This window comes from Sinocyclocheilus anshuiensis, unplaced genomic scaffold, assembly GCF_001515605.1.
Source record: "Sinocyclocheilus anshuiensis isolate Anshui unplaced genomic scaffold, SAMN03320099.WGS_v1.1 scaffold708, whole genome shotgun sequence".
Lineage (NCBI taxonomy): Eukaryota > Metazoa > Chordata > Actinopteri > Cypriniformes > Cyprinidae > Sinocyclocheilus > Sinocyclocheilus anshuiensis.
In genome coordinates, this window is record NW_015555881.1 from 1,634,447 (window position 1) to 1,647,243 (window position 12,797).

At 40.2% G+C, this 12,797-nt stretch overlaps 1 protein-coding gene across 2 annotated transcripts in view; it reads right to left on the reverse strand.

The window, feature by feature from the left end:
* LOC107675759 (probable helicase senataxin) overlaps positions 1-12,797 on the reverse strand; it is a 21,647-nt gene that overhangs the window by 2,158 nt on the left and 6,692 nt on the right. Inside the window, exons 7-21 of one of the 2 annotated variants that reach the window (XM_016470192.1) lie at positions 10,225-10,318; positions 6,688-10,095; positions 6,434-6,530; positions 6,140-6,313; positions 5,845-6,068; positions 5,302-5,454; positions 4,947-5,103; positions 4,752-4,853; positions 4,524-4,636; positions 4,332-4,403; positions 4,097-4,246; positions 3,674-3,781; positions 2,736-2,911; positions 950-1,042; positions 718-879 (exon numbers count right to left, since the gene is read on the reverse strand). In XM_016470192.1, the coding sequence (XP_016325678.1) occupies positions 718-879; positions 950-1,042; positions 2,736-2,911; positions 3,674-3,781; positions 4,097-4,246; positions 4,332-4,403; positions 4,524-4,636; positions 4,752-4,853; positions 4,947-5,103; positions 5,302-5,454; positions 5,845-6,068; positions 6,140-6,313; positions 6,434-6,530; positions 6,688-10,095; positions 10,225-10,318 (5,283 nt within the window). Of the gene's footprint in view, positions 1-717; positions 880-949; positions 1,043-2,735; positions 2,912-3,673; positions 3,782-4,096; positions 4,247-4,331; positions 4,404-4,523; positions 4,637-4,751; positions 4,854-4,946; positions 5,104-5,301; positions 5,455-5,844; positions 6,069-6,139; positions 6,332-6,433; positions 6,531-6,687; positions 10,096-10,224; positions 10,319-12,797 lie in introns of both variants that reach the window. The other variant, XM_016470191.1, reaches the window with a different exon arrangement.

Sequence of the window (12,797 nt, forward strand, 5' to 3'; positions counted from 1 at the left end):
AAAAAAAAAAAAAAAAAAAACAGTAAAAAAAAAAAAACAATAATATTGTGAAATATTATTACAATTAAAAAGAACCATTTTCTATGTAAACACTGTAAAATGTAATTTATTCCTGTGATGCAAAGCTGAATTTTCAGCATCATTAATCCAGTCTTCAGTGTCACATCATCTTTCAGAAATCATTGCTGCTGATTGCTGCTCATTTAATAATGATGGTTCATATTACTATAAATTTTGCGAAGATAATAAAATGTTCATATTTAAATGTTAATATTACATTTCATATTTTTGTAAAAACGCTGATGTGACACTGAAGATTAATGGCTGCTGACAATTCAGCTTTGCATCACAGGAATAAATTACAAAAAGGGTTCTTGTAAAATTGTAATAAAATTTGAAAATATTACTTTATATAATAAATATATAAATAATAAATGCAGGCTTGATGAGGACTTCAAGGATTCTCTAACTTCTTTCAAAAAAAATATATATAATAATATCTATATTACTCCTAACATTTGACAGGATGTCAAATTATCAGGAGTTTGCTTTCAAAATTCATGGTTCAAAAATAGAACCATAGATACAAAAGCGCAATGTTAATTATTATTTCTTGTGGTAATCTGCAATAAAGTTGTTTTAGAAGTTGAACATGACATTGATGAAAGATTATAAAAAACGTCTTTTCTTAAGTAAAGTTGCACACTGAACACTCACTGAAGTTGCTTGTTTTCGATGCCTGAACCCCTGATGGCTTCCAGTATGCGTTGTTTCTGGGCGTTGTAGGGCGTGATGACGCCCACTCGCACGGACTGCTTCTCGCCCAGCAGCTTCAACAGCAGCAAGACCAACTTGACCTCTTTGTAGTTTGAAAATGAACTGACCAATGGAGAAACAATAAATTAACTGTTCAGACACGAGAAGTAAAGTAGTAAAGTCTTTTTCTTACTCTCTCTCCTTCTTCTCTATCCCATCAGTCACATCAAACACTTTGTAGGGCTTGAAGGGCCAGCTGAGGGAACGGCGCTTCTGAGCCGTCTCACTGAGGGACAAAAGGACACAAATCAGAAGTCAATATTTCTACTTGATGACCTTGGGTGCAAATTCTACATTTTTTTGCCACACCTCCCAATGCAGATGAATTACTAGCTAAAAAAACACTTTAAAAAAAATTGCAGCTTGCCATTTATTTAAATTAATACATTCTTCCTGATAAATGGCATTAGGACATTTTTTGCACAACTAAATTGTCCTTTTGCGACTGTTAATAGAGCAAGACTGTTACCCTTTGTATTAACACTGAAGCCAGACCAAAAAAAAAAAAAAAAGCAGCATTAGCATGAAGCTACTTTACGTCACAGAATGCAGCGTTAAGATTCAAGGCCTAGTCACACCAAGAGAGAATATTTGCTCCATAAATTCAGCAAACCAGTGTTATTTTAGTATCACTGATATACTAATTTTAGTTTTTATTCATTTTTAATTAAATGTATTTTCTGGTTTCATTTCCATTTTAGTTCATTGTAAATTTTGTTGTGCATGTGTCATTTTTATTTTACGTCTATATAGTATTTTTATAGTGTATTTATTCATTTAGTTTTAATTATTTTTGTACTTCAAACCATTGTTACTTTAGTATCATCACTGATATACTATTTTAGGTTTTGGAAATCTTTTAATTAGATTTAATTTTTATATTTTCCATTTTCATTTCAGTTTTAGTTCATTTGAATTGTTGTGCATTTGTCATTTATTCGTTTTTTTTTTTATATATAGTATTTTTAAAATTTTAATTTAATTTCTGTTAAAATTCATTTCATTTAAAAATAAGACTTTTTTTAAATTTATAGTTTTAGTTTATGATAATCCTGCTGCAAACCAGATAAAATGCCAAAAAGTACACCTCTATTACGGCCATATTGTTCAACTGAATATTCCTATAAATCTCACCATCACTGGATAAACAGGGCTGGGTATTGCCAACTACTTCACAGGTTGCATCACATCACAACTGGGTCAACTGGAAGCTACTTCAAAAGTGCCAGAGATACCCAGCATGTCCACAAAAGAGCGAGTCTGTAGGATTTGTTCCAATCTTTCCTGCAGCACACTTCACCTCTCATAAAGCATCTGAATATCTGGAGTGCTTTTTTGCGCCGCTCGTTTAATACACCTTTCATCTGCGGTTTATGTTGCATTTTCATTTTATTCTCGGTATGAATAGACCTTCACAGCAAAGTGAGCGTAAACTGCAAACAGGATGGCAACATCTATGTCAGTGGAACACGTTTCTTGAGATCTGCAGATGGTATAGGGTGCGTCTCAATCAGCTCACTAGCTCAGCAGTCACATTTGTACTTAGTAGTCATGCTGCCGGAAACAGAGTAAATCACTGTCCCAATGCGCAGTGAGCCTGGGAACTTACCAGTGACCGGATTCGTGTACACTATAAACTGATTCACGAGCTCAGGAGCTGATTGAGAGGCACACATAGTTTGCAGTAAGCAGCTCACTATGTTGAGCACTCACCACACACACACACTGTCCTCTCAGCGACCTGAGGAGTCTTAATTCAGACTCGGTCCTAGTCGTCTGCTCCAGAACATACTGCCTGCACTGGCCCTGCCTACACATCATAAACATGACGAGGAGTCTGATTCCAGACCATTCTCTTCTCTCTCCCTCTCAACACAAGTTGAAACGCTCCAAACCAACAAAGAGCCATGTGTGCATACCAGTCGTCCTTGAGAGCGCTGTTGTAGATGTACTTGGAGGGAAATTCACAGATGTCCGGGTGCATGCGGTACTGTACGCTGAGCAGGAGGATGGGATGGAGTTGTGGGTTTGACGGATAAAGACTTTTGCATAACCTTGCCATAAGAGACTGGTCGTAGCCAAACTCCTTTGCCTTCTGTTGAAACGCGTGCACACACAAAAAAAAAAAAAAAAATCTAATCATGCACAATGCAAAGACAAACAATTTTGTCTGCAGCTTTACTTTATGGTCACTTATATTTAACCCTTATGCTGTTCTGAAAACCCTTTAACTAATTTGGTGTCGTCAGAAAAAAAAAAAAAAAAAAAAAAAAAAAAAAAAAAAAAACCGGCCAATCAAGTAAAAAAAAAAGACCGGCCTACAAAAATAAATAAATAAAAAGGCTTATAAATCACTCATTATGCCATTTTATTACCAAACATTGGATCAAATCTTTTCATCAACTTGTTTTCTTTCAATTAGCACAGGTTTTGGTATTAGTTTTTGATCATAGGCCTCAATCATCTGAGCTTATGCACGTCTGCTTTTGAGTGAACACTGCCAAAATTATCCAAAAATAATGCTTTTTTCAATGTTCACTCAAAAACTGAAGTGCATAAGTTCAGATAATTGAGGCCTATGACTAATCAGCTTCAAAAAGAATGACAAAACCTGTGCTAATTGAAGTTAAAAAGATTGAATCCAATATTTGCTAATAACATGGCATAATAAAAACAATATAGGAAATTTTTTTTGTAGGCCTGTCATTTCTGACTGGGAATACCATAAATGTAACACGGTTTATGAGGAAAGTGAGAGGAAAGTCGGCTACACAAAAAAGACCTACAAAGAAAATTCTAACCATTTGGGTTTAAAATTGCATTGCACAAATACTCGGTGACTAATATGGCGAGTTACCTGGGAGACAACTGTTGGTGGAAGCTGGTTGGGATCACCAACAAGGATTACAGCAGGACTTCGGTACAGCATGGGAATCAGAGTCTCAGTTTCTTTAGCCTGACTAGCCTACAAATAGGCAAAGATGAACAAAGTGGCTATGAAATATAGTTGTTAGGAGTATTAGTGGATTTATAAAATGATATACACCTTATATTCTTTAAATAAATACTGATAAGTGCACACCATGACAAGAGCCAAATAAAACATTACGAACATCATGCAGTTTTGATTGTGTTGTCTTAACTTTGCACTAGCAGAGATTCAGTTCATCGGAGATGTCAATTGAAGGCAAGTAAAATTATAATTGTAATACTTGAATTGTATTCGACCAAATAAAAACACATTTCAGGGAATCACAAACTATAAAAGAGATTTTGGTACCTCATCAATGATGACACAGCTAAACGGTTCATGTCCGAGACGACGGAAAGCATTCTCGAGGACAGTACTTCCACTGGTGCTGAGCGTGCAGCAGATCACATGAGCATTTTGCAGCACAAGAGCTTGACTTTCCTGTCGCCTACTGCGACACTAAGAAAGAGACAAAAGATACATTTGTTTGTATTAATAGAGCAAGTACTGTGAAATATGTCTGTGAACAAATGGGACTGTTTACCTCTTTAATCTGCCGACTCAGTCCTTCTCTCTCCTTCAGAAGCTGCAACTTCTGCTCCATCAACATCTTGAACTGTCAACCAACCCATGGAAAAAAAATAAAAAATAATATTCAAGACTGCATTAAAACAAAAATAAATATGATATCCATATTCTTTGTCTTTTAGAAAACCGTGTGTGGAGGATGCATTACCTCAGAAGAATCCTTCTTGGTCTTTGCACATCGCTGGGAGAGATTGTCAATATTTTGGTCCAGTTGCTCTTTCTGCCTGTGTATGTCAGCTTCTACAGTTTGCTGGGCTCGCTCTATATATACACACACACACACACACACACACACACACACACACAATACAATACATTAACACCACATGCATATGCATTAACTATTGAAACGTAAATGCATCAATTTCTCGCTCACGTGCTCTAGCTTTAGTCTGGTGGTCGAGGCTGAAAGGTTTTAGTGACTTAGAGATGGTCCTTTCACTTCCCAATCGTACCAGGTTTACGTCACCGCAGTTACCTGTACACAAGTGTTGTGTGAAACATGCTCTAATGTGACAGTATATGGCATACACGCTTTTTTCAGTTGTCAATGTGTGCGCAAGCTCAGAACCTTGAGGAGCGGTGATGTTTCGGCATTTCTCTTTAAAGATCAAAATTACTTTCTTCATCAGACTGTCGATGGCAGCGTTTGAGGGTGCACAGAGAAGAACACGGGTCCGTCGAGACTTGGAGTGAAAGTTCCCCGCAGAAGCAGCACTGTTAGTACCCTGACCAGATAACCACACAAAACACTCAGAAAAAAAAAATAATAATAAAATTTAAAAAAAAGTATCTTTAAAGCTGCAGATTAAGGTGTCCTTGTGAGCATGCACAGTATGCAGGCATAAAGATCAATACTACAAAAATAATAATAATCATCATCATCATCATCATCATCATCATCATCATCATCATTTAAAAAATACCGAAGACAGTAGTTTGTACAACAGGCCACCAATGGTTTTACTCTTCCCGGTTCCTGGAGGACCATGAATGAGGAGAAATTTTGGGGTCTTCTGCGTTCTCTGTATCATGGCAAGACCACAAGCTATTGCTCTTGCCTGGTCCCTGTTGAACTCCTAGAATGCAAAGAAAGAAGTGGCGAAAGAGAGAGCGCACATTATGACAACATGTGGGATCAAAATCAGGTTCACTTATTGGACTTACACATTCGTCCAACAAAAGGTACTCAAGTTCAAACACAAACAAGAACAGTTGTCTAGGGTTACATTTTGACGCAAAACATTCTACAAATAAGTGAATTTGGACGAAAATGCTTATAGCTAAGCACAGCACATTTGGTTTGCATCCCTTATCGGACACACCCAGTTCAGTTCATGAACTCTCTGCTAAAGTAGTGATGATTTGAACCTGGTGTATTAAACAAAGGTGACATTCAAAAATGTGCAATGCTTTAAGTCCCTGGGACCAGGATTAGGAAAAACTGCTTCAGATAAACCCAAACTCACCGGTGAATCCAGGTCTGGTGGGCTATCCAGAGTGTGTGTGAAATAAGACCCATTTGGAGCAAGAAGAGGTCGCAACATTGGTCCATTTCGCAGCAAACACAGCGCACGGAACTCCCGGAATATGCTGATCAATGACCCAATAACTTCACAGAGCACAGGTTGGGAATTCACCGAAGATACATTACCACGAGTCTGAATCGTCAAGTTTAGGGTTGACCTGGAACCTGATGAGGGACAGAGTAATGAGACAGTGGACAAATGTACACAATCCCATGACACAACACAAGTCACACACCTGGATCTCTTTTAGAAACACTGGACCGGGACACATAACCGAAATGAGGATGTGGTTCATGGAAATTAGGTTCATCATGGGCATATGCCCCAGTGTTGTCAGGCAACCAAAGAAGCACAAGGTCATCTTCTTTCGGGTAGAGTTGTTTCATATCAGTTTCCTGAGAAATGCTTGCTACAAAAAGTAGTAAAACTTTATGAAATGGTTGATACTTGAAAGTATACCCCCCCAGCTGAAACTATTAAATATTGTAATTGTATCAGAATACACTTTACTGAACATGGCTGGACTTACCTGTGAATCTGGCACTAGCTGTGCGATTGCTGTATTCTATACCCTGGACTGTTAGGTGAAGCTTGACTCTGCCCTCTTTGAGCCATTCACCAGCCATCTATTGAAATTGATTAACATTAACACTGGTACAAAGTCCAATTCTTATCTTTGTAATAGAGTGCTATACAGCAGGACAAGAACAAATTAACTGTATAAGATTCAGTCCTAACTCAATCCAAATATTGAGGCATTACAGAAATAAGATGTAGTCCCACCTCTTCAAATGCATTAATTTGCAGCAGGGGATACAAGGTGCTGAAGTACTCCAGGTAGCTGGGAAACATAACTGGCACCTTCTTCAGCGGTAGTTGGCATAGATCATGTGGACTCCCAAATGCTTTGTAATTGTCAAGCATCCTATATTCCCATTTAAGGATTGCTTGGGTCAAGACTGAAAGGTCAAACTTCGGGCTCTGATCCATCGCAGGTACTGGTTTGTTAACTGGAGTCTCAGGTCTTTGGTATACCTTGTAAGATGGTGGCTCCAAGGTAGAGCTTATTTTAGCACTAGTGACCAACTTAGGAGCATAAGGAGATTGCTGTGAAGGAAGTGGCTTCGGGAATTGTGAGGGATGGAGAGGTTGAAATGTTTTTGGAGGTGGCTTTGCTGGGGGCAGTCGGGGAATCTTCGCTTTAGCAACAGAAGGAGGCTTAGCTCCTTTTTCCATTTCAAGGACAAGTGAGGCACTGCGGGAGCTGGGGGTGTATATTTTTGTGGTGGAAGGTTTGGCCTTTTTCTGAGACATGGGTGACATGCCAGGCTTCAAGAACAAATGATCATCATTTCCACCATTATGAGTCTGAGTTGGTTTAGGTGTCAACACTAGTTGCCCCGGGGTATCTGGCTCACTATCCGTATCAATGTCCATGTCAACCGGATCTCTCTGGGTAAGAAAGAGTTCTTCACCATTTTCTTCCTCCAACTGCTCCATTTGAGAGCACAGTTCCATATCGGTGGGTTCCATCTGAGTGAGGAACATCCATTCTTTTTCATCATCATCATCATAATCCTCCTCCTCCTCCTCCTCTTTTGATGCCAAAGTAGGTTTTTCTTCTTCCATGTTGACATCAGCAGTCTCACTGACTTGGAAGTACTTGGATTCTATTCTCTTATTTCCAACCCCATCACCTTTAGAACTGGTTTCTGATGCAGCACTTTCATTATCCTGCTGATGGTCAGGACCTGGCTGAGAACAGGGAAAGAAATCACCAGCCTCGCTGCTTGCAACTGTAGGTTTTGGCAAGTGCACTTCACCCGGCTGATTGATCTTTGCTGGTTTGGAAGCGAATGTTGCGATGGTTCCTGATGTTGCTGGCCTCTGATGCTTCTCACGACTTTGCCTGAAAAACTGAATATCTTGCGATCCCAGAAGTTTCTTATTGCTTTTTACAATACGTTTCTGTGGAGAAGTCTTAGTGGCTCGACACACTCGCCTTGTCTTCTGTTGTGGTTCCACCTGCACTTTTTGGCCATGGCACCTCAGTTTAGCAACACAATCCAGGGATCGCTGAGAAAGTTCAAAGGCTTTCCTTTCCTTCTTTTTTAATCCTAAACGCTCTGCTGTTGATTCTGGCTCAACTTTACGCACTTTCTTTGGAGGAACAATGGCAGGGGTGCCATGTGAACTGGGGGCAGAAAAATAAGAAGAGGAAACACAGCTGGAGGACAGAGAGGAAGATGATATACCACATGAGGATGGAGTAGTTGAAGAGGAAGGTTCCTCTACGTCCTGAGATGTGGAGTTGCGTTTCCAGGGGTGGCGTCTGATTTTTTGCGCAAGGGCATCAATTATCAATGGCTTTTTAGGCCTTTTCTTATCAGATGGAGTTGTTTTTGCACTTTTAACCAGCAGAGGTTTTGGTTTGACAAATTTATCCCAGCTTTCTGCAGTACTGGATGCTTTGGACCGTGATGATGCACACGAATCCGCTGGCTCTTGTGGCTGCTGCTCTCTGATCTTATCTTCTGCTTGCTGACAGGCCCTTTCAGTGTCCTCATCTAGAATTAGTTCAGTCTCTGAACTTGGAGACACTTCACGAGGAGCTTCATCCACCTGTGGTTTGAGTAGTTGGTCTGATTTGGGCTTCTTAGTCAAGACTGATGCATCAAAATCTGAATCATCCCAGGAAGATGCCACATATTGCTGGGTCTCAAACTCGAAGACCTGTGATTCACTGAGATCATCATAATCACGACCCGGACTCTCAGGCAAGACACGATCTTCTGGAGACCTTAGGATGTCATTTGGCCTTTCATCGTTATCAGAATCCTCATCGGAGATAACAATGGTACTGGACTCCACATTTTCCAGTGAGCTGCCCATGGACCTGTTATGAGTTTTTCCAACAGCACTACTGTCAACTTCGGAGTCGCTAGATTCAACCTTGGGGTTGACAGATTTTATCAAACGGGTTCGTCTGACATCAAGGGGTTCATCGTCATCATCCTCCTCAGCAGCTCCAAAACCACATTCCACTTTAGCTGATGCCAAATGAAAAGGTCTTAAGGACTCATCAGGTTTTTGTTTGGCAATGGCTTTGATCTTTGACAAATTTTGGTTATCATTTAATCTGGATCGAATTTCCTGCACTTTACCCAGATCTGGTTTGATACATTCCAACCGAACAACTGGTCTCAGCTTTGAAATTGACACCGGGTCAGGGGGTTCCTTCTTAGCCTTTAACCCAAGACCGCTGCAGAAATCCTCATCAAAGATGTCATTTCCATAATTCCCAAGTGGCTCCTCTTTGATAAAAGCAGATGCATCTCCTGTTCTGCTCGGACCTGCCTCCTGGTCCTCATGTCGTTGCTGATGCAGGGTTGGCACTGAATTTCTGGAAATAACAGTGTTTGTAGCTGCCTCCACTGATGGTGCACATGAGGGTGGAACAACAGGGAGTGGAGAATCAGGTCTTTCTGGCATCGACCGGACAACTCTTAACAAACACTTTTGAAGCTCATCAGATTCAGAACGTGTTAGATTCCATCGTTTGTTTGCAACACGCAACTGCTTGTTAAGCAGTTTCAAAAAGTGGGTCGAGTCTTGGACAGATCGCCTTATCCCTTCTTTCAGCAGCAGTCGAATCAGTTTCATGCAGCCATGAATTATGGCACCAATGCCACCTCCAGATGCAGGCAGCCTTCCAACGATCCCAAGGTTGTATGAGGTTGAACTGACTCCGTGAATTCCACCCATCCTGTCTGGTGGTGCACGTGGTTCATCCGATAGGACGATGCACAAGACGATCTCTTCCACCCACTTGTGGGCACAGCGAGAAAGTATTCCCATTCGCCCTTCAGTAGAGTGTAGCTTAACAATTTGAATAAGGATACGAATGAAGAACTCGGTCACTTTATCGCACACACTTGTCTGTCCGGTTAGCATCCGTCGATTTTCTCGTATCTTATCACAAAGATAGTGGATGACTTCACTAATATAGGAAGCATTGAGCTCTGGAATTTCCATTATGGAACAGACAAATGGAATGAACCACAGAAAAGTGCTTCCGTATACACGCATGCTCTGGCCCATTTCAGAATCAAGCACGGTGACCAGGGACTGCATATCCTCATAGATCATATAGTTGCTGGAAATACCACTGTTGGACGACGAACCAGATGCCTACATGATGAACCGAAGGGAAAACAGAATATTCAGCTTTTTCCTAACAAACATTAAAGCAAAGACTACCAAGAGTGCAGTAAATATTAGTTGCATAAAGTGAATGTGGTGTCAAAACCGAAATCTTACTTGGTTTGGTTTTTCGGAGGCATAACAGTCGTACACCATCTGACTGCAAGTCACCATATTGTCATCATATTCAGGCTCCACTTTAACCATCCCCCTGTGCATTAAAATTATAATTTTTTTTTAAGTCACTAAATAAAAAAATAAAAAAACTTCACAAAACCCCACTTTACTAAGCACTTTCTGCCTCCAGACATGGCATTTCACAGCCACTTACGGTCCAAATTGCACTACTTTATTCATTTGCTTTGTCAGGTTCACTGAAGCAGAAATCTTCCCTGTTAATGTGTGGCATTTTGCAGCTATTATAGATCTCATCTTTAATAATCCAAATTTAGTGTAAAGAGGAATGTAATTCAAGGAGTGGATTATGCTTCATTCTGCCATAAATTCTGCTTTTTATTCTTTAAAAGCAAATCACTGTACATCATTTTTCAAAATAAGTAATGATTGCCTTTTGATGAGCAGAACCACAATGACAAGCAGTGCCATGAGTGTATTGCATTTAAAGTCCGTGTAAAGACAATTCAGAGAATTGTTTCGCAACAAATTTTAAGTTTTAGAAATGTATTGCTGAAAACACGTTACAAAGACTGTGAACTATGTAGTACTGAATTGTGGAGTTACTGCAGACCTTTAACATCTTTTACATGTTTAGACCTTTGGGAAGTTGTGGCCTAATGGTTAGAGAGTCGGACTCATAATCCAAAGGTTGCGAGTTCGAGTCTCAGGTCCGGCAGGAATTGTAGGTGGGGGGAGTGAATGTACAGCGCTCTCTCCCACCTTCAATGTTTTATGAAATAGCTAAGTATAAGAAAAAGAGCTTCCTAAAGTTCTTTCCTTCTGGGAGGTCCTTCTCTGCTCCTACCTAGAGTCATGAACATATCATCATATACAGAACATGTAATTGTCTTGCAAACCAGGCTTGAACACAATATTTTTTACACTTGCAAAATGTATTGTGCAGCTCTGATTACTGACATTTCTGGTCAATTAAACCACTTTTATAGTCTCTCAGATGTGGATATAAAGCGGATTGTTTTGCATCTGGAAATCTTCTGCGTAACGTAACAGCCCATTTCTGATTAATTATTGGGTGGGTGGTGGCAGTAAATAAGGGATATGTTTTTTTTTTCTGCCATGGGGCCACTGCTCTAGTGGTCCAGTACATTCGGTGACAGGTTCACTATCATCATCTTCAGTTTTACTGTTGTATTCATGTATATTATCATGCAAGATGAATACTAATGGACCAAATTCATCACATCATGCTCGGCATGCAGAGACTGGAAGTGATCTCAAAGCAGATATGATGCGCTAACTGCATGACAAGAACAAACCCCATGCACGCTCCATATATACACAGATTTTCAAACACATTGTCAGACGAGAAGAACTGTGTCTTTGTTCTGTGTGTGATGACTTTGGCCGGTTGATGGGAGGACTGACAATCTCCAAAACACACAGCCTGGTGTCCATAAAAAGCTGCTCTCCTGCTGCAGGGCTTTGGGTGACCTGGACTTGACACAGTGGGAATCTCCTTTTCTCTATTCACCATGACAGACGGATCAAATCTCCATCATGGCCGTGTGACTGAAAGCACTCTTATCACCACGGCCATTTGTAGGAGTTATCGCTTGTTTACTTGGCTCTCTGATCCTGTGCAGGGAAGATCTGGATCCTCCCAGCGCCGCTTGTGTCTCCAAATCCATTCGGTGTCACATTCCACTCCTACTATCACATCCCTCAGGCATCAGAGCGGAGAGGCATGCCAATGACTGTCTTGTGCATTATGTTCATTGCGCTGATCAAGAGCGAGGGAAGCTGTGCGGCACAGGAAATAACAACCCAGATGTCTACTTGTGATCCTTTTGACACTCTATAAAGGGTTACTGCAGGAGCTTGACCTCACAATGAACTGCTGCATTTTCCATCGAGAGCATGATTCGGCATAGTAGGTGTATACTGCATGATTTTGTATAGCTGAAATCACTTGCCATTAAATCAAGACTGATCATGGTAGATTGCAGCCCACCGCATAAATGAGAATAACTTATTTCACAAGAATGCTCTTTTGAGCACCAGCATCGTTCCCACACTTCTGGAATGTTTTGGATTTCTCTCTTGCCTGAATTTATTAAGGATTCTCTAGATTCACAGACTGTTGAATCTATTAAGTACCAAATAAGCACCGTTAAACATGTATTTCTGTAGAGTTTGGAAACATTTTGTCATTCTAAGTGCAAAATATCTATGTTAAAGCAGAGCCTCCCACTATGTGCAAAGCTCAATTAGAGCTATTCTTTTTACAAGAAGACTTAAAGTCTGTGTAAAGGCAATTCAGAGAATTGTTTCTAAACACATTATACATTTTAGAAATGTATTGCTGAAAACACGTTACAAAGACTGTGAACTATGTAGTACTGAATTGTGGAGTTACTGCAGACCTTTAACATCTTTTACATGTTTAGACCTTTGGGAAGTTGTGGCCTAATGGTTAGAGAGTCGGACTCATAATCCAAAGGTTGCGAGTTCGAGTCTCAGGTCCGGCAGGAATTGTAGGTGGGGGGAGGGAA